This window comes from Pongo abelii, chromosome 10 (assembly GCF_028885655.2).
Source record: "Pongo abelii isolate AG06213 chromosome 10, NHGRI_mPonAbe1-v2.0_pri, whole genome shotgun sequence".
NCBI classification, from domain to species: domain Eukaryota; kingdom Metazoa; phylum Chordata; class Mammalia; order Primates; family Hominidae; genus Pongo; species Pongo abelii.
Genome location: NC_071995.2, coordinates 110,603,139 through 110,624,428, shown reverse-complemented (window position 1 = coordinate 110,624,428; position 21,290 = coordinate 110,603,139). Strand labels below are relative to the sequence as shown.

The following is a 21,290-nucleotide window of genomic DNA, read 5'->3' as shown; positions in this document are numbered from 1 at the left end:
GCTTGCAGTGAGCCGCGATCGTGCCACTGCACTCCAGCCTGGGCCACAGAGCGAGACTCCTCTCAAAAAAAAAAGAAAAGAAAAAAAGAAAATGGGTTCTCATTATCCAGGCTTTCTTTTGGTAAAAACAGACTGGCAGCTGGTGTTTTATCTTCTCCCTTCAAGGCTCAGAGGTTAGCAACTTTATAGACAAGGGTAGTCCTGATCATAAACTTGACTGCGTTTACACAAAACAGCAGTTAACCTAGCTCTTCCTGCCTTAAATCCTGGCACTCACTGCTCTTCCTTACTAATAAATGTCCTTTGTGGCATTGTTTTCCCCAGAACAAGGCATTTTTGTCTGCATTAAAAACCCATTCAAGCAGATATCCTTTCTCCTCAACGATTTTATTAATGGCATCTGGGAACTTGTTTGCCGCCTCTTGGTCAGCAGAAGCTGCTTCTCCTGTTACCCTGACATTTTTTTAAGCCAAACCTCTCTACAATTATCAAACCATCCTTTGCTGGCATTAAACTCTCCAACTTTAGATCCTTTACCTTCCTTTTGCTTTAAGACACAATGACTTTGATTTTTCTCAAAAAATATTAGTCTATAGGTATGCCTTTCTTATAGCACTCTTGCACCCACATAAAAGCTGCATCTTCAATATGAAATAAAAGGGTATTTTGGCCAGGCACAGTTGCTCATGCCTGTAATCCCAGCACTTTGGGAGGCCGATGCAGGCAGATCACAAGGTCAGAAGTTCGAGACCAGCCTGGCCAACATGGTGAAACCCCATCTCTATTAAAAAGACAAAAATTAGGCGGGCATGATAGCACACACCTGTAATCCCAGCTACTTGGGAGGCTAAGGCAGGAGAATTGCTTGAACCTGGGAGGCAGAGGTTGCAGTGAGCCAAGATCACGCCACTACACTCCAGCCTGGTCAACAGAGCAAGACTCCATCTCAGAAAAAAAAAAAAGGATATTTCACAACCAGTTGTGGTGGTTCATGCCTATAATTCCAGCACTTTGGAAGGCCAAAGTGGACTACTGCTTGAGCTCAAGAGCTGGAGACCAGCCTGGGCTATATAGTGGGACCCATGTCTCTACAAAAAAAAAGTTATTTTAATTAGCCAAACATGGTGGTAGACACCTGTGGTCCCAGCTACTAAGGAGGCTGAGGAGGGAGAAATCACTTAAGCCTAGAAGGACATGGCTGCAGTGAACTGTGATCGCATCACTACACTCCAGCCTGGGTGACGAAGTGAGACTGTCCTAACAAAATAAAAGAAAAAGGAAAAAATGTGCTAAACTGGACTTCATAAAATTTAAAACCTTTTGCTCTTCAAAAGACACCATTATAAAATGAGAAGATAAGCCACAGACTGGGAGAAAATATTTGCCAGTCACATAGCTGATAAATGACTTTTATTCAGTTTATAAAGAACTCTAGGCCAGGTGTGGTGGCTGATGCCTGTAATCCCAGCACTTTGGGAGGCCGAGGCAGGCAGATCACAAGGTCAGGAGTTTAAGACAAGCCTGGCCAACATGGCAAAACTAAAATTTTTAGTCTCTACTAAAAATACAAAAATTAGCCAGGCATGGTGGTGGATGCCCATAATCCCAGCTACTTGGGAGGCTGAGGCAGGAGAATCACTTGAACCCGGGAGGTGGAGGTTTCAGTGAGCCAAGATCGTGCCATTGCACTCCAGCCTGGGTGACAAGAGCAAGACTTTGTCTCAGAAAAAAAAAAAAAAGAAAGAAAGAAAGAAGGAAAAAAAAGAACTCTTGGCCAGGTGCAGTAATCCTAGCACTTCAGGAGGCTGAGGCAGGCAGATTGCTTGAGCCCAGGAGTTCAAGACCAGCCTGGGCAACATTGTGAGACCTCGTCTCTAAAAAAATTAATAAAAAACTAAATAAATAATCCTATAACTCAATAAGGCAAAGAAATCAATTTTAGGCCGGGCATGGTGGTTCACATCTGTAATCCCAGCACTTTGGGAGGCCAAGGCAGGTGGATCACTTGAGGTCAGAAGTACGAGACCAGCCTGGCCAACATGGTGAAGACCTCATCTCTACTAAAAATACAAAAAATAAATAAATAAATAAAAATAAAAATACAAAAAATTAGCTGGGCATGGTGGTGCACGCCTGTAATCCCAGCTACTTAGGAGGCTGAGGCAGGAGAATCGCTTGAACCCCGGAGGCAGAGGTTGCAGTGAGCCAAGGTCGTACCCACTGCATTCCAGCCTGAGTGACAAAGTGAGACTCCATCTCAGAAAAAAAAAAAAAAAGCAATTTTAAAATGGGCAAAAAGAGGCCAGGCACAGTAGCTCATGCCTATAATCCTAGCATTTTGGAGGTCAAGGCGGGCAACCACCTGAGGTCAGGAGTTCAAGACCAGCCTGGCCAACGTGGTGAAACCCCATCTCTACTAAAATACAAAAATTAGCTGGGCATGATGGCAGGTTCCTGTAATCCCAGCTACTCAGGAGGCTGAGACAGGAGAATCACTTGAACCCGGGAGACGGTGGTTGCAGTGAGCCGAGATCATGCCACTGCATTCCAGCCTGGGTGGCTGAGCAAGACTCCATCTCAAAAAAAAAAAAAAAAAAAAAAAAAAACATGGGGCAAAAGATTAGAACAGACCCTTCACCAGAAAAGAAACATGAATGTCAAATTTGCACACAAAAAGATGTCCAACAGCATTAGTCATTAGGGAAATGCAAATTAAAAGCATAATACCACTACACACCCACCAGAAGGACTAAAATAGGAAGACTGAAAATACCAAATATTTGTGAAGATGGTAGAAAAAACTAGGACTTTCAAACACTGCCAGTGGGAATGTATAATGGTACAACCACTTTGGAAAACAGTTTGGTGGTTTCTTAAAAAGTTAAACATAAATTTACTGTACTGCCCAGTTATTCCACATCTAGCTATCTACACAGAAGAAATGAATACATATAGTCACACAAAACTTGTACAGTTTTATCACTTTATTCACAACAGCTAAAAACTAGAAATAATCTAAATGTCCTATAACTGAGAATGGATAAGCAATAAAGACTACTGCTCAATAAAAAGAATGAACTGCTAAAGCATGCACTAACATGGATGAACCTGAGAAATTTGCTAAGAAATACATAAAATTGGTAAGCTATTAAGGAAATAATTTCTAGAGAAGGCAAAAACTATAGTGACAAAGCAAATCAGTGGCTGTAAGGGGCAAGGAATGGGAACGGGGCTGACTGCAACCAGGCAGAAGGAACTTTCTAGCTGGATGGAAATGTTGTACACCAGACTGTGATGATGGCTGCACGCCTCTATAAATTTACTAAAAATTACTGAACATTTACACTGAATGTACTGAACTGTACATTTATATTGAGGGTATTTTTATGATGTACAAACTATACAATTTTTTTAATTTTAAAAACTAAGGAAATGGATTTTCACAAACTCCATCAAATATTAATGACTCGCTATATATCATAGAAGACAATATGTAAGAATCCCTAATCCCAAAATGCCCACTCTCCAGGTTTAGCTAAGTGCCTTGGGTGTAGCAAAGTCATGGGGCTATGGGACTACAGATACAGGTAATATCTGATATTACAGACTACAGATACAGGAATAGAAGATAGAGCCTCCACTTACAGCCATTTGACCTTATCCTAAATTTTTTTTTTTTGGACAGAGTCTCACCCTGTCACCCAGGCTGGAGTGCAGTGGAGCAATCTCAGCTCACTACAACCTCCGCCTCCCGTGTTCAAGTGATTCTCCTGCCTCAGCCTCCTGAGTAGCTGGGACTACAGACACCCACCACCACACCCAGCTAATTTTTTTCCTTTTTTTTTTTTTTTTTTTTTTTAGTAGAGATGGGGTTTCACAATGTTGGCCAGGCTGGTCTCGAACTCCTGACCTCAAATGATCTACCCACCTCAGCCTCCCAAAGTGTTGGGATTACAAGCATAAGCCACCACACCCAGCCCCTTATCCTAAAGTTTTTAAGAGTACAGTAGTCCCCACGATAAGGGAGGATATGTTCCAAGACCTCCAGTGGATGCCTGAAACCTTGGATAGTAGTGAGCCCTATACATACTGTTTGTTCTGAAAACCAAGATGACTACTAAGTAACTACAGGATAGGAAGCATATACAGTGTGAACATGCTGGACAAAGGGATGATTCATGTCCCAGGCAATATGGCAAGAGATTTCATTACACTACAAAGAATAGTGCTTAATTTGAAACTTATGAGAGCCAGGCGCGGTGACTCACACCTGTAACTCTAGCACTTTGGGAGGCTGAGGAGGGCGGATCATGAGGTCAGGAGTTCGAGATCAGCCTGGCCAACATGGTGAAACCCCGCCTCTACTAAAAATACAAAAATTAGCCAGGCATTGTGGCGCACACCTGTAATCCCAGCTACTCGGGAGGCTGAGGCAGGAGAATTGCTTGAACCTGGGAGGCAGAGGTTGCAGTGAGCCAAGATCACGCCACTACACTCCAGCCTGGGCATCAGAGCAAGACTCTGTCTCAAAAAAAAAAAAAGAAAGAAAGAAACTTACGAATTATTGATTTGTGGAATTTTCCACTTAATATTTTCAGACTGCAGTTGACCATATGTAACTGAAATTGTGGAAAGCAAAACTGCAGATAAGGGAGGATGAGATCTTAAAGTCCAATCAGTCCACTCTCAGGTAGTCTGGCAGCAAGAGTTCAAGTGCTGTGGCTGGAGGCCAGGAAAATAGCTTTCCAGCTGAACACTACAGGTTTGTCTCAGTGCTCACCATCTGCTGAACACCCCCAAAAAAGCAAAACAATGAATACAACACAATGCCACAGACCAAATGTTTTTTATTTGATGTAATGCTGGCTTGCTTCCAAAGGAGTACATCCTAATCAGTACTGATTTTCAACTCCACCAATAGGTATTGGTTGGACATGCCCAAATTAGTGTAGATTCACCATGACCTATTGAGTACTTTTGAGTGAAGAAAAGCTAAAAAAATTTTAAGAAAATTGGGCTGGGCAAGAGTCAAGTGAAAAAAACAACTCTTTCTAAAGCACCCTTAAGTTGCTATGAGCTAATATTCATTGAGCTCTTGCTGTTAGGTCTTATTATTTTTTTGAGAAGGAGTCTCACTCTGTCACCCAGGCTGGAGTGCAGTGGCATGATCTCAGCTCACTGCAACCTCTGCCCCCTCAGGTTCAAGTGATTCTCCTGCCTCAGCTTTCTGAGTAGCTGGGATTACAGATGTGTGCCACCACACTCGGCTAATTTTTGTATTTTTAGTAGAGACGGGGGTCTCGCCATGTTGGCCAGAGTGGTCTCCAACTCCTGACCTCAGGTGATCAGGAGGCCGCCTAGGCCTCCCAAAGTGCTGGGATTACAGGTGTGAGCCACCGTGCCTGGCCTAGGTATTATTATAAGCACATTTGGGTATATCTGCTCATTTAATCCTCAAAAACTAACAAACAAACAAACAAAAACCCTATGAGCTGGGAGTGCTTTTATCCCATCTATAGATGAGGAAACTAACGAGACAGAAGTGAAGTGATGTCGTACTCAGGCACATGGCTAATAAAATAGAAAGGCTGGGCTGCACATGGTAGCTCATGCCTGTAGTCCCAACACTTTGGGAGGCCGAGGCGGACAGATCACCTGAGGTCAGGAGTTCGAGACCAGCCTGGCCAACATGGTGAAACCCCATCTTTTCTAGCAATATAACAACAATAACAACAAAATAGCAATAACAACAAAAATAACTGGGCGTGCTGGTGTGCGCCTGTAGTCCCAGCTACTCGGAGGGCCAAGGCACAAAAATTGCTTGAACCCGGGAGGAGGAGGCTGCAGTGAGCCGAGATCACGCCACTGCACTCCAGCCTGGGTGACAGAGTGAGACTCTGTCTCAAAAAAAAAAAACACAGGGTGAGATTTCAACTGAGTCTACCTAGAGAAACTATAACAACCACTAAGTGACGCTGCTGCCCTATTTGTATACTTATCCCCCGGAACTATGTCTCTCTTCTGCTCAAAACTCTCCTATAGTTCCCCTTTTAATCAGGGTCAAAGCCAAAGTTCTTACGATGGCCTACAAGGCCCTTAGGCCCTAAGTGCCTTGCTTCCCATTGCTGCTCTACATCATCTCCACTGACTCACTGCATTCCAGCCACCTTGCTCTTCCTACATCACACTACACCTGCTTCTACCTCAAGGTCTGTCCTTGCTGTTCCCACTGCCTGTTATACTCTTCCCTGAGACAGTGGTGGCTTGCTCTCGCATTTCCATCAGAACTCTACAGTGTCACCTCCTCGGACTACCCTATTTAACACAGTACTCCTCACCCTTTCCACACTTAATTAAAACCACCTAGCAGTAACCCCACCCTCTAGAATATAAGCTACATGACAGTAGGGACATCTAGGAGTCTGGCTTGTACCATTTGTGTCTAGGACACCATCTGGCACACAGGAGACAATGTTTAAAAACTGGCCACATATGCTTTGATTCACAACCCTTAATTAAATAACTTCAGGCGGCATATCATGCCTCTGTGCCAATAAAACCCAAACCAAGGCTGGGCGCGGTGGCTCACACCTGTAATCTCAGAACTTTGGGAGGCCGAGGCGGGCGAATCATGACGTCAGGAGATAGAGACCATCCTGGCTAACACGGTGAAACCCCACCTCTACTAAAAATACAACAAAATTAGCTGGGTGTGGTGGCACGCGCCTGTAGTCCCAGCTACTCGGTAGGCTGAGGCAGAAGAATCGCTTGAACCTGGGAGGCGGAGGTTGCAGTGAGCCAAGAGCATGCCACTGCACTCCAGCCTGGACAACAAAGCCAGACTCCGACTCAAAAAAAAAAAAAAAACCCAGAACAAAAGAAGGCTATATCAAGGCAGTCTTTTAGAATCTTTATTTTTATGATTTAAAACCTGGTCTTCCTTGGGCCAGGCACGGTGGTTCATGCCTGTAATCCCACCACTTTGGGAGGCCAAGGCGGGCGGATCACGAGGTCAGGAGATCGAGCCCATCCTGGCTATTACGGTGAAACCCCGTCTCTACTAAAAATACAAACAAACAAAAAAAATTAGCAGGGCGTGGTAGGTGGGCGCCTGTAATCCCAGCTACTCGGGAGGCTGAGGCAGGAGAATGGCGTGAACCCAGGAGGCGGAACTTGCAGTGAGCCAAGATCGCGCCACTACGCTCCAGCCTGGGCGACAGAGTGAGACTCCGTCTCAAAAACAAACAAACAAACAAAAAACCTGGTCTTCCTTAATGTATATGTTATATGTTGATGCCTCCTTTAAAAGGTTAAGTTTCTTTGGAATGAGTTGATGATTTTGAGAAACTATGTACACCACCTAAAGAATTAGTAGAAGTGTAAATTCTTAATCATTACTAGTAACTGTCTTGAAGGGGAAAATAACCCCAAGCTGCCAATAGATGCCTGTCCTTCAAGATAAAATGAAATTATTCAATGCACTGGGTTGACTTAACACTACAATAAGTAAATAATACATCAAACTTTAAGCGTCAATGTTTAATTTTCATAAGACTAATTTCTTAGCTACAGCTGTCAAGACAGATAACTGGCCCTGAGTGGGCAAAATGTGCCTTTAAAAAAAAAAAAAGTTAAAAACAGGTTTTAGAAAACTTATTTTATTTGTGTAATTTTCGAACACACATTTGCTTTTCTTTTGGTTTAAGTGCAGTTAAGTCACAGGAACTGTTAACTTTTCCTAAGTAAACTCAATGCTTCCTAGGAGAGAGAAGAGGAAAAAGAAAAAGGGGAGAACACACGGAAAAGTGAGGACAACCTATTCCCCAAAGGACAGGTTTTGTACGGCGAACCACCTTCTTCCAAATGCAGATTTCCAGAAGGCTGATTTCAAACAAATCGGGAGGGATGGATAAATTCCAGCTCTCCAAGTGCTGTAGACCATCCGGAAGCAAATGCTGGTGGCCCTTGGGGAGTGATCGAAACGTGTAGTAGTAGTAGGGCTCTCTTCGTCCCATTCATTGACACTTGATAGTGTCTCCAGGCCACTCACCTCCGTTCTAGCTGAGCAAATTACACCAGGGAAGCTGGAGGGAGTCGGACACACACCCACACCCAAACCCTTGGCCCCAGGGCTGTAAAGCGCGATCCACGGAATCCGGGGGAGGCCGAAACCCGGTAGTCGATGGAACCTCTCACTGCAAAATCTCCCCGCTTTTTGAGGCTGGAGCCGAGAAGAACGCCACAGAACAACGCGGGGGAAGAGGGGGCACCTCCCCCTTACCTTGATGGCTTTCTCCATGTCGCTCTCTTCCGACATACTCAGTGGGGCCCCCACAGCCGGGAGAGGCGGAGGCTGCTCAGCCGCCCTGTCCCCGCGCGGCCGAGGGAGCAAAGGGCTCGGCACTCGGGCCCCTGGGCCTCGTGGCGACGGGCAGCAGCCGCCCCTCGGGACCGGTGGGGATGAGGACCCCGGCGCCGGCTCTGCTTCGGCGGGCGGCTCTAGGCTGGCGGCAGCAGCAGCGGGGGAGGCGGCGGCCCCTGGGGACAAGTCTTTGTGCTGGGCCCCGCGCGGCCGCCTCCTAGCCTCATCCCCAGCTGGGGAGGCAGGCTCCCGGGGTAGGGCGAGGCGGGGAGGGCCTCGACCCGGGGTGCTGTGTAGGGGCCTCGCGGGGCCGCCGCTTAGACCCGGGCTCGCCAGGTCCTAAAAAGGAGCCTGCGCCTCCGCCTCCGCCGCCTGCACCGCCGCGAAGCCGAAGCCGAAGCAGAGCTCGGCGCCGCTGCTCCCGCCGCCGCCTCAGCGCCACACATCGCCGGGACACCCGCGCCGGGCAGCCCCGCCGGCCGCCCTCACGCACGCGCTGTGCCCCGCAGGAGCTCAGGGCCGCCCCTCCTGCCGCCCAGCTTCGTGACTCCACGGCCCCACGCGCCCCTTGCTGCCTTCCGCTGGGGTTTCCGAGCCGCCCCCGAGCCGCGCCCCCGACTTGCAGGCGCCCGCCTGGGCCTCCCTAAAACGCGCCGCATACAGGACAGGCCCCTGGGCCTTCCGCGGCGATGGCGCTGCGCTAATGACGTCATAGGCCCGGACTCGCGTGAGTGCGCGTGCGTTGGGGCCTCAGCCTTTACCTCCACACTGCGGAGATTCACGCCTGGAAAACGCTCTTCTGAGATGATCTGTGGAGGTCAACCCAGGAGAGAGAAGACAGGACTGAAGCACCGAAAGGGTCCTGCCGTAACCGAGCAGGATTGTATAGAATATATAATAGCAGTAGCAGCTCTGTTTACGGAGCATTAACCTTATGTGGAGTTATTTCCTGCATTTCCTCCTTTCATCTTTACAAGGTAGCCATTTGGCGTTGGGAGGTATGGATGTTCCCATCCCTAATTTGCAAAATAGGTAACTGAGGCTCAGGAGAGCTAGACTAGTTTGTGCACAGCCGAGAAGTGGTCAAGCTAGAATGGGACCCCAGGTTTGTGCTCCCTACTCTCCACCGATAACCTATCAAAGGGCTTTGCAAGAGCTTTTGACTAATCGCCTCTCAGTGGTTCTCATTCACTTAATTACACATCAGTATGTGCCAAATCTACTAGACATTGGAGAAACAGTAGGAACAACACCTGGTACCGGCACATGGATCTTTCAGGAAAATGAAGTAGGTAATAAACAGGAAAAAGCCCGAATCTGATGCTAAGAAGAACATAAACAGGATGCTGAGGTAAGAGAATAACTGGATGTGGGGCCTGCTTCGTATTAGATGATTAAGGAAGGAATCTCAGGAGGTAACATTTAAGCCGAGACCCCTGAGGAATGAGAAAGGGCTGGCTATTGGAAATCCAAGGAAAGATTTCTGGGCAGATGGGTAGAAATTTTAAGGTGGAAATAAGCTAAATATGTTCAAGGATCATCAAGAAGGTCATTGTAGCTGGAGTAGATCGAGTAGGAGGAGACTGATAAAGGATGAGGTTGGAGGCTGGGCGCGGTGGGTCACGCCTGTAATCCCAGCACTTCGTTAGGCCAAGGTGGGCGGATCACTTGAAGTCAGGAGTTCGAGACCGGCCTGGCCAACATGGCGAAACCCCGTCTCTATTTCAAAAAAAGAAAAAAAAATAGTATAAAAAGGATGAGGTTGGAGATGTGGGCAGGGGCTGCATCATATGTGGCCTTTGGGGGTCATAATCAGGACTTCGGATTTTATTCTAAGCTATTGTAAGGTTTTAAACTAAAGAGTGATGTGATCCAATAGCAAAGACTTGGAACCAACCCAAATGTCCAACAATGATAGACTGGATTAAGAAAATGTGGCACATATACACCATGGAATACTATGCAGCCATAAAAAATGATGAGTTCACGTCCTTTGTAGGGACATGGATGAAATTGGAAATCATCATTCTCAGTAAACTATCGCAAGAACAAAAAACCAAACACCGCATATTCTCACTCATAGGTGGGAATTGAACAATGATAACACATGGACACAGGAAGGGGAACATCACACTTCGGGGACTGTTGTGGGGTGGGGGGAGGGGGGAGAGATAGCATTGGGAGATATACCTAATGCTAGATGACGAGTTGGTGGGTGCAGCGCACCAGCATGGCACATGTATACATATGTAACTTACCTGCACGTTGCGCACATGTACCATGGAGCCTAAAGTATAATAATAATAATAATAATAATAAAAAGAAAAAAAAAGAGTGATATGATCAAATTTGTTTTAAAAGATCACTCTGCTTTGTAGAGAATAGAATATAGGAAAGCAAGAATGGAAACAGAGCTATTAGGAGGCTATTGGAGAATAATGCAGACGAGAGATTATTACACTGTCTGAACTAAGGAGGTGGCGGTAAAGGTGTAGAGAAGATGGATTTTTTTTTTTTTTAAACAGGGTCCCACTGGCTAGAGTGCAGTGGCGTGATCACAGCTCACTGCAACCTAGACCTCCTGGGCTCAGGCGATCCTCCCACCTCAGCATCCTGAGTAGCTGGGACTATAGGCACATGCCACCATGCCTGGCTAATTTTTCGTATTTTTTTTGTAGAGATTGGGTCTCTCCACATTGCCTAGGCTGCTCTCCAACTCCTGAGCTCAAGTGATCCACCTCCCTTGGCCTCCCAAAGTACTAGGATTACAGGCGTGAGCCACCGTGCCTGGCTGAGAAGATGGATTTAAGACATGTTTTGGAGGTAACATCATCAGGACTTCCTGAAGGATTAGATGTGGAAGGGAAGGATAAGAAACAGACCAAGGATAACTTTCAAATGTATGCTTAAGCAACTAGATGGATAATGATGCCACTGAGTGAGTGAAAAACTTGATGGAAGTGGAAGATTCAGAGTTCGTTTCTATCTAGGTTAATTTGAGACATACCAGAGCATAAGTCAAGTAAGTAATTGAATATTGGAGTGGAGACTTAGTTGTCTACCGAATTATTGTTTTATTTGTCGGACATACATCTACACTGCATTCCTCAAAGTAAAATTTAAGTGTGGCTCTGTGCCTATGCTCTCCCCGGCGGAAAGTGAGCAGAAGAGGTGTGCAGTTTCCAGGGCTGGCCCATACAGACCTCCAACAGGTGCTCCCCTGTGCTCTTACTCCTTCTGCCAACTGGAAGCAGATGGTGACAGGCTCTGGAGAAGGCAAGGCCTGAAGATGGGAGATTCCTAAGTGGAGGAGAACTGTGCCTTACTGACCTAAATATCCACTCAGTATTGTTATGTGAGAATAAATAAACTTGTGTTGACCTTTTACTTACTTTGAGTCTTTTGTTCTAGCAGCTTCGCCTATGCTACCTAATATGAATAAGAGCAATGATCCCGCGATGAACTTTGGGAGAAAATTTTTAAATGACTTGAATTGACATCTGTAACAGGAAATATTCGTGCAAAAGTAATTGTGGTTTTTGCCATTTAAAAGATAGCAAAAACTGCGATCATTTTTGCACTAACCTATAGAAGATGCCTTGGATTTATTCATTCATTTCATCCAGTAAGAATTTCTCTCTGCCAGGCTCTATGTCTTGTAATAGAGATGCAAAGATGAAGAGACAAGGTCCCTGCTCTCAAGCAGCTTTTAGTCTAGCTGTTCAACTTACTGACTTATTTGCACATGCTTTCCCACTACCCAGAAACTCAGGCTTCCCTCATAACACACACACATACATACACACAGCCTAGTTTCTACTCATTCTTCAACTTTATTCTTCTTTGAGGCGGAGGCTCGCTGTGTCCCCCAGGCTGGAGTGCAGTGGTGCGATCTCGGCTCACTGCAACCTCTGTCTCCTGAGTTCAAGTGATTCTTCTGCCTTAGCCTCCCGAGTTGCTGGGATTACAGGTACCTGCCACCACGCCCGGCTAATTTTTGTATTTTTAGTAGAGACAGGGTTTCACCATGTTGATCAGGCTGGTCTCGAACTCCTGACCTTAGGTGATCCGCCCATGTCAGCCTCCCAGAGTGCTGGGATTACAGGTGTGAGCCACCACACCTGGCCAATTCTTGATAATGTTTTTTCAGAAAGACATGCCTTGCCCATACCCTCCTTTCCTAATCTAAATCAGATGTTCCTATTATCCTGTAACTAATCTCAACAAGGGAAAGAATCTTATTTGTCTTATTGGTCATATGTCCCTAATACCCAGTCCATTGTAGGTACTTAATAAATTTATTTGTCGAAGGAATCACTGAATGGAGAAGGCAGAACCCTGAAGAAAGTGGTTTCTTCCAATGAAATTCCTCCATTTTTTGCTGGTGAGGCAGCCCTGGTTCACAGCCTCCAGTGATGCTCACATCTTGTTATTTATGATCTTATGCAGTCCTCTCGCCCTGCATGTGGTCTGGATCAAGTGGTTTGCTTTCGGTAAACAGATGTCATGTTCAAGATTAGGTAACAGAAAAACTCTGGCTTCCATTGGGGCCCTCTCTGACTCTTTTACTCATCTGCTCTTAGGGAAGCCAGCTCACTTGGTTCCTAAGGCTGCTGTAACAAAGTATCACAAATTGGGTGGCTTAAAACAACAGAAGTTTATCCTCACAGCTCCAGATGCTAGAAGTCTGTAATGAATGTGTCAGCAGAGGCCGGGCACTGTGGCTCACTCCTGTACTCCTAGCACTTTGGGAGGCCAAAGCAGGCAGATCACTTGAGGTCAGGAGTTCGAGACCAGCCTGGCCAACATGGTGAAACCTCGTCTCTACTAAAAATAAAAAATAAAAAAAATCAGCCAGTGGTGGTGGCGGGCACCTGTAATCCCAGCTACTCTGGAGGCTGAGCCAGGAGAATCACCTGAACCCGGGAGGCAGAGAGGTTGCAGTGAACTGAGACTGCACCTGTGCACTCCAGTCTGGGCAACAGAGCAAGACTCTATCTCAAAAAAAAAAAAAAGTGGCGGGGCATGGTGGCTCATGACTGTAATCCCAGCACTTTGGGAGGCCGAGGTGGGCAGATCATGAGGTCAGGAGATCGAGACTGTCTTGGCTAACACGGTGAAACCCCCCATCTCTACTAAAAATACAAAAAAATAGCCAGGTGTGGTGGCGGACTCCTGTAGTCCCAGCTACTCAGGAGGGTGAGGCAGGAGAATGGCGTGAACCCGAGAGGCACAGCTTGCAGTGAGTCAAGATCACGCCACTGCACTCCGGCCTGGGCGACAGTGTGAGACTGTCTCAAAAAAAAAAAGTGTCAACAAAGCCATGTTCCTTCTGAAGGCTACAGGGAAGACTCCTTCCTTCTGGTGGCTCCAGACAGTCCTTGGCATTCTTTGGCGGTATCACTCCAGGCTCTTCCTCTGTCTTCACATGGCCTTCCCTGTGTGTCTCTCTGTGTCCTCTCCTCTTAATAAAACGTCGTCGGATTTAGGGCCCAACATCATCCAGCACGATCTCATCTTAATTACATCTGCAAAGACCCTATTTCCAAATAAGGTCACATTCTGAGCTTCTGTGCAAACATGAATTTTGGGGCAATATACTATTCAGTCCATTACAGACATGGCGAGGAACTAACGTCTCTTACCAGCTGCCAGTGAGTACCTAAGGACTGCCAACACATACATAAGCTTAGAAAGGATACTCACCAAATTGAGCCTTTAGCTGACGTCATCCCCAGCCCACAACTTGATCGTGGCCCCGTGAGAGACTATGCCAGGCACACCCAGCCAAGCCATACCCAAACTCCCGACCCACAGAAACAGATTTTTAAATGTTGTTTTAAAGTACTAAATTTGGCCAGGCACAGTGGTTCATGCCTGTAATCCCAGCACTTTGGGAGGCCGAGGTGGGTGGATCACTTGAGGCCAGGAGTTCAAGACCAGTCTGACCAATATGGTGAAACCCCATCTCTACTAAAAGTACAAAAATTAGCCGCACGTGATGGCGCCTTCCTGTAATCCCAGCTACTCAGGAGGCTGAGGCAGAAGAATCGCTTGAACCTGGGAAGCAGAGGTTGCAGTGAGCCAAGATCACACCACTGCACTCCAGTCTGGGCAACAGAGCAAGACTGTCTCCAAAAAAATTTTTTTAATTAAAAAATTAAAAATAAATAAGGTTGGGCACCGTGGCTCACGCCTGTAATCACAGCACTTTGGGAGGCCAAGATGGGTGGATCACGAGGTCAGGAGTTCAAGACTGGCCTGGCCAATATGGTGAAACTCCGTCTCTACTAAAAATACGATTACTCAGGCATGGTAGTGTGTCTGGAATTGGTGGGTTCTTGGTCTCACTGACTTCAAGAATGAAGCCGTGGACCCTCGCGGTGAGTGTTACAGTTCTTAAAGGCAGAGTGTCCGGAGTTTGTTCCTTCTGATGTTTGGATGTGTTCCGAGTTTCTTCCTTCTGGTGGGTTTGTGGTCTCGCTGGCTCAGGAGTGAAGCTACAGACCTTCACCTTGAGTGTTACATCTCTTGAGGCGGCGCATCTGGAGTTGTTCATTCCTCCCGGTGGGTTTGTGGTCTCGCTGGCTTCAGGAGTGAAGCTGCAGACCTTCACCGTGAGTGTTACAGCTCATAAAGGCAGTGTGGACCCAAAGAGTGAGCAGCAGCAAGATTTATTGCAAAGAGCAAAAGAACAAAGCTTCCACAGTGTGGAAAGGGACCCCAGTGGGTTGCCACTGCTGGCTGGGGCAGCCTGCTTTTATTCTGTTATCTGGCCCCACCCACACCCTGCTGATTGGTCCATTTTACAGAGAGCTGAGTGGTCTGTTTTGACAGGGTGCTGATTGGTGCGTTTACAATCCCTGAGCTAGACACAAAGGTTCTCCCCTTCCCCACTAGATTAGCTAGATACAAAGTGTCCACACAAAGGTTCTCCAAGTCCCCACCAGAGCAGCTAGATACAGAGTGTCCATTGGTGCATTCACAAACCCTGAGCTAGACACAGGGTGCTGATTGGTGTGTTTACAAACCTTGAGCTAGATACAGAGTGCCGATTGGTGTATTTACAATCCCTTAGCTAGACATAAAGGTTCTCCAACTCCCCACCAGAGTAGCTAGATACAGAGTGTCGATTGGTGCATTCACAAACCCTGAGCTAGACACAGGGTGCTGATTGGTGTGTTTACAAACCTTGAGCTAGATACAGAGTGCCAATTGGTGTATTTACAATCCCCTAGCTAGACATAAAGGTTCTCCAAGTCCCCACCAGTCAGGAGCCCAGCTGTCTTCACCCAGTGGATCCTGCACCTGGGCCGCAGGTGGAGCTGCCTGCCAGTCCCGTGCCGTGCGCCCGCAGTCCTCAGCCCTTGGGTGGTTGATGGGACTGGGCACCGTGGAGCAGGGGGTGGTGCTGGTCGGGGAGGCTCCAGTGGCACAGGAGCCCAGGGAGTTGGGGGAGGCTCAGGCATGGTGGGCTGCAGGTCCCGAGCCCTGCCCCGACAGGAGGCAGCTAAGGCCCGGCAAGAAATTGAGCACAGCACTGGTGGGCTGGCACTGCTGGGGGACCCAGCACACCCTCTGCAGCCACTGGCCCGGGTGCTAAGCCCCTCATTGCCCAGGCCGGCAGGGCTGGCTGGCCGCTCCAAGTGCGGGGCCCACCAAGCCCACACCCACCCGGAACTCCAGCTGGCCCACAAGCGCCGCTGGCAGCCCGGGTTGCTGCTCAGGCCTCTCCCTCCACACCTCCCTGAAAGCTGAGGGAGCCAGCTCCGGCTTTGGCCAGCCCAGAAAGGGGCTCCCACAGTGCAGTGGTGGGCTGAAGGGCTCCTCAAGTGCCACCAAAGTGGGAGCCCAGGCAGAGGAGGCACCGAGAGCGAGCAAGGGCTGCAAGGGCTGCCAGCACACTGTCACCTCTCAGTAGTGCGTGCCTGTAATCCCAGCTTCTCAGGAGGCTGAGGCAGGAGAATTGCTTGAACCTGGGAGGTGGAGGTTGCAGTGAGCTGAGATCACACCATTGCACTCCAGCCTGGGTGACAGGGCAAGACTCTGTCTCAAGAAAAAAAGGACAGGATCAATATGTGGGCTACAGGCTGGGTGCAGTGGCTCACCCCTGTAATTCCAGCACTTTGGCAGGCTGAGGCGGGTGGATCACTTTGAGGTCAGGAGTTTGAGATCAGCTTGGCCAACGTGGAGAAACCCCGACTCCACTAAAAATACAAAAATTAGCCGAGTGTGGTGGCATGCACCTATCATCAAAATAAATAAATAAATAAATAAATAAATCAGCAGATTCTGATTCCTTAGGTATGAGGTGGGGCCTGAGATTCTGCCTTGCTAAGAAGCTGCCGAGTGATGTAGATGCTGCTGCTTGGTCCAGGACCATACTTTGAGGAGCGGGTGTCAACACCTCCACGGTGCCTGTCACTCAACAGCCCCTACTTAAGGGATAGGCCTTGCTTCATGTGGGTGCCATGTGACCCCATCCCCTGGCCATAGCTGACTGGCCCAGGAATGGCCATCTGACCCAAGCTGGGCCCTTCAGAGGCTCCTGGGAAGTGAGACTGGAACATTATGCCAATTGTGGGTGGCTGTGGACACAGAGAGGTCGTTTTGTCCCAGGCTGAGGCAGTCCTTGTCTGCCTCGGGAAATGGAAGCGGTGAGGCTGTGGAGAGGCCAGAAGGAGCAGCCTCCCAGCTCAGAGAGACTCGGCCCTGCCTCCCATTCCTCACTGCACTAACTGTCCCTTGTCCTTCCCAGGTGTACCCCTATTGCCTGATGGTTGTGTTACCAGTGGAGGGTGTCCAGGTTCTTGGTGTCTTGAACAAAAAATTGGACAAAATGCACAAAGCAAGGAAAGAAATGAAGAAAATTATTGAAAATGAAAGTATACTCCACAATATGGTAGCAGGCTGAGAATAGGGGCTCAAGGGCCCCATTACAGAATGTTTTGGGGTTTAAATACCCTCTAGAAGTTTCCATCAGTTCCTTGGATATACCAAGGACATATAGTCCTACATAAATGAAGAGGATGAAGTAGAGCTACAAAGTCATTTACTCGGTGTACGTCATATGTAAATAAAGAGGATGAAGTAAAGTTACAAGGTCATTTACTCAGTGTACGCCCTATGTAAAAGAAGAGAATGAAGTAAAGTTACAAAGTCATTTACTTGGTGTACCCCCATGTAAATGGAGAAGATATTTCCTCTCATAGCTGAAGTGTGAATTGGGCTTATGTTCCCTGCCTCCAGACCGTATTTTTGTGGTTCAGTTGGAGTGATGTCTCATCCTTCTGAATGCTGCCAAGCTGTCACCGGTTTTTCTCAGGCCATCTTCATTGGTTGAAGTTCACAACGACAGTGCTCTTCTCTAACTTCACACGCTTGGCCGATTGTGTTCTTGGATTAAGTTCTTAGTCGTGAATGCCTGCCAGAAAGGTTGTGCCTTCTGGGCACCTTGGCTCACACCTGTAATCTCGACACTCTGGAAGGCCAGGAGTTCAAGACCAGCCTGAGCAACATAGCAAGACCTTATCTCAATAAAATAAATAAAAAGATTGGGCATGGTGGCTCACGCTTGTAATCTCAGCACTTTGGGAGGCCGAGGCGGGCGGATCACCTGAGGTCAGGAGTTTGAGACCAGCCTGGCCAACGTGGAGAAACCCCGTCTCTACTAAAAATACAAAAATTAGCTGGGCATGGTGGTGCACGCCTGTAGTCCCAGCTACTCAGGAGGCTGAGGCAGGAGAATCGTTTGAAACTGGGAGACAGAGGTTGCAGTGAGCCGAGATTGTGCAAGTGCACTCCAGCTGGGGCAACAAGAGAGAAAATCCATCTCAAAAAAAAAAAAAGAAATAAAATAATAAATAAATAACAAAATTTAAAAGTAATAATATAAATGATAATAGTAAAGGTTGTATCACATTATGTTTTCCTAGTAGTATGAGAGCATGCCCTGGTTTCTGACCTGTTTCTGTTCCTCAAATATAGCAAAACTGGACAGTTTGTGAATGGAAAGTTCTAGCATCTGCTGACCTGACTCAGCTCAAATCCTTCAGACCTCTGAGCTGGAAGGGGCCCAGAGGTCTCCAAGGCCAGCCTCACTCAGGTGCAGCATCCATGCTGGGGCTCTGTGGGCCAGCTGGAGCACTCAGTGGTTGCTAACTGGCTCCTGTCTCCCCTCTCAGAGCTCACAGAATAAATATCATCCCTCTCCTGGGACAGCTTTTTAGGTATCTCACATGGTGGTCATTTCGTTAAAAATTTTGTTATTCTGAGAAACAATGCATAGCATAAAATGTACCAGCCTAACCATTTCTTTTTTCTTTGAGATGGAGTTTTGCTCTGTCACCTAGGCTGGCTTGCAGTGGTGCAATCTCGGCTCACTGCAACCTCCACCTCCTGGGTTCAAGCGATTCTCCTGCCTCAGCCTCCCAAGTAGCTGGGATTACAGGCACCCACCACCATGCCCGAGTAATTTTTTGTATTTTTAGTAGAGATGGGGTTTCACCATGTTGACCAGGCTGGTCTCAAACTCCTGACCTCAGATGATCCACCCGCCTCTGCCTCCCAAAGTACTGGGATTACAGGCATAAGCCACCATGCCTAGCTTCATCCTAACGATTTCTAAGAGTACAATTCAGTAATGTTAAGTATATCCACACTGTTGTGCAGCCAGTCTCAAGAACTTTTTCATGTTGCAAAACTGAAACTCTATACCCACTGAACAACAACTCCACATCGTAGCCTTGTGAAGCTGCTGAGGAGGCATGATTCCAAAGAATTTTAATATCTCACTTCACAATGATTATTCTCACTTTACAGCTGAGAAAAAAAGACAGTGTGTTAGTCTGTTTTGCATTGCTATAAAAGAATACCTGAAGCTGGGTAATTTTTTTTTTTTTTTTTGAGACAGGGTCTGGCTCTGTTGCCTAGGCTGGAGTGCAGTGGCACTATCTTGGCCCACTGCAACCTCTGCCTCCTGGGTTCAAGCAATTCTCGTGCCTCAGCCTCCTGGGTAGCTGGGATTACAGGCATGCCCTACCATGCCTGGCTAATTTTTGTATTTTTATTAGAGATGGGGTTACACCATGTTGGTCAGGCTGGTCTCGAACTCTTGACCTCAGTAATCCACCTACCTCGGCCTCCCAAAGTGCTGGGATTACAGGTGTGAGCCACCATGCCCAGCTGTGAAGCTGAGTAATTTATAAAGAAATGAGATTTATTTGGCTCATGGTTCTGCAGGCTGTACAAGCACAGCACTAGCATCTGTTCTGTTTCCGGTGAAGCCTCAGGAAGTTTAGAAATCCTGTCAGAAGGCAAAGGGGGAGCTGGCATATTCCATGACAGGAGGGAGCAAGAGAGATGCCAGGCTCCTTTTCATAGAGAGCTGAATGCCCATGGGTCGTGACTAACTCAGCATTCCACTGAGGCTATATGATCAAACAGCAAACTGTTTATCATGAATGCAGAATGTGGGCAAACTTGCTTCTGCTGCAGCTGCCAGAAGGTTTGCTGAGGGCAATCACTCCCTGGCACTGTATGCCTTGAGGTTATCTACTGGGACATCTAGAGCCTACTGTTCAAATAATGCAGTCTTGCAAGCCTGCTGTAAATAAAGCTGCTGACCAACAACCACCCCCCCTTCTCCCTATCTCCTTTACTCAATAAATACGAAGGGCTCTAAAGCTCAGGGCCCTTGTTCACTAGAAGCAAGGAGCCCCTGACCCCTTCTTCCAAATATGCTTTTTTGTCTTATCTTTATTCTCACATTCATCCCCCTTTGTTCACTCCACCAAGGTCCATTCACACATCAAAGTGGCACTCCAGAACAGGGACTCTGAGGACATGAACAAAGAAGGTCTGCTGGAGCAGAGAAGCTGAAATTGACAAGATGAATGGGGACCCTGGGATGAGTCCACTGGCAGCAGACATAAGGTCAGTGCCCTGAAGACGTACTGGGAGCAATATAAGGTTAGTGCTGTCTTAAAGAAGTACTGGGAATGGGAATTTTTCTGAATCAGGTAACGTTGGGCAGAATTTTTCTGCTGAAAAAAAAAACGTGCAGTTGCTTAAAGTTTTGTTGAAACAATCTGGTGCTCAGGTTAATTCTCAGACATTAAGATGCTGCAGGAGGTTATTATGCATAACCCATGGTTTCCACAGGCAGGCACTCTTGATGTAGAAAATTGGCATAGAGCAGGTGAAGGATTAAAACAGGCTCATCAAAAAGGTCTTAAAGTTGATTCTTCTGCTTTCTCCACTAGGAGTTTAGTTTGTACTGTCCTTCTGCCATTATCTCCTTCTTATTCTGCTGGACAGCAGGAGTCATGTTCTGAGTCTAAAAATCTGAAAGAATCTGTTGTCCCACCCACAGCACCAATTGAAAATAAAAAACAGGAGAGGGAGGATAAAAATTGGCCTATACCGCCCCCTCCAGTTGCAGAAACATCTGTACCGCCTCCTTCAGTAGCCGAAATAGAGACCTCAATACAAAGAATTTTACGCTCTGCTGCCTTGCACTTTTCCTATTTCCATAAGGCCTGACCCAAACAATCCACAGCAGTTTATTCATGAACACACCTCACTAGAGTTTACGTTGTTGAAGGAATTAAAAAATAGTGTAATTAATAATGGGGTACAGAGCCCATTCACCTTAGGATTGCTAGAATCTGTATTTGGTGCTATGCACCTTCTACCCTTTGATGTAAAACATTTGGCTTGCACTTGTTTGTCTGCTACTGCATAACTGACTTGGAATTTAAATTGGCAAGAAATGTGTGCAGACCAGGCTAGACAGAATTATGCTCCTGGACACGGAAACATTACAGAGGGTATGCTGTTAGGTAATGGCCCTTATTCAGACCTGGAATGTCAAATGGCACTCCCAGATGCTGCTTATCAGCAGTGTGCACAGGCCACTAAACACGCC

At 47.1% G+C, this 21,290-nt stretch overlaps 3 protein-coding genes across 12 annotated transcripts in view; 2 read left to right on the top strand and 1 right to left on the bottom strand.

Annotated features, from left to right (window-relative positions):
- Positions 1-8,821, bottom strand: part of MAPKAPK5 (MAPK activated protein kinase 5) — a 51,431-nt gene extending 42,610 nt beyond the window's left edge. For 4 of the 5 annotated variants that reach the window (XM_002823761.5, XM_063711944.1, XM_009248259.4 and 1 more), the window contains exon 1: positions 8,282-8,413. In XM_002823761.5, coding sequence (XP_002823807.3) covers positions 8,282-8,317 — 36 coding nt within the window. In that variant the 5' untranslated portion in view covers positions 8,318-8,413. Of the gene's footprint in view, positions 1-8,281 lie in introns of all 5 variants that reach the window. The other variant, XM_063711945.1, reaches the window with a different exon arrangement.
- TMEM116 (transmembrane protein 116) overlaps positions 1-21,290 on the top strand; it is a 213,144-nt gene that overhangs the window by 183,704 nt on the left and 8,150 nt on the right. For 2 of the 4 annotated variants that reach the window (XR_010135683.1, XR_010135684.1), the window contains one exon: positions 20,159-20,296. Coding sequence is in view for 1 of the 4 variants with exons in the window: in XM_063711941.1 (XP_063568011.1) it covers positions 20,159-20,210 (52 nt within the window). In the remaining 3 variants the exon portion in view is untranslated. Of the gene's footprint in view, positions 1-20,158; positions 20,333-21,290 lie in introns of those variants that run through there. The other 2 variants (XR_010135685.1, XM_063711941.1) reach the window with 2 other exon arrangements.
- On the top strand, positions 8,286-11,749 carry LOC129049349 (putative uncharacterized protein encoded by MAPKAPK5-AS1). Of its 3 annotated transcripts, none has more exons than XM_063711948.1 (2): positions 8,286-9,339; positions 11,041-11,749. In XM_063711948.1, the coding sequence occupies exon 1, from the start codon at positions 8,286-8,288 to the stop codon at positions 8,703-8,705; it is 420 nt and encodes a 139-aa protein (XP_063568018.1). In that variant the 3' UTR covers positions 8,706-9,339; positions 11,041-11,749. The 3 variants fall into 3 exon arrangements, with proteins under 3 accessions (XP_063568018.1, XP_063568017.1, XP_063568016.1); XM_063711947.1 differs by having other exon boundaries at positions 8,286-9,360; XM_063711946.1 differs by having other exon boundaries at positions 8,286-9,713.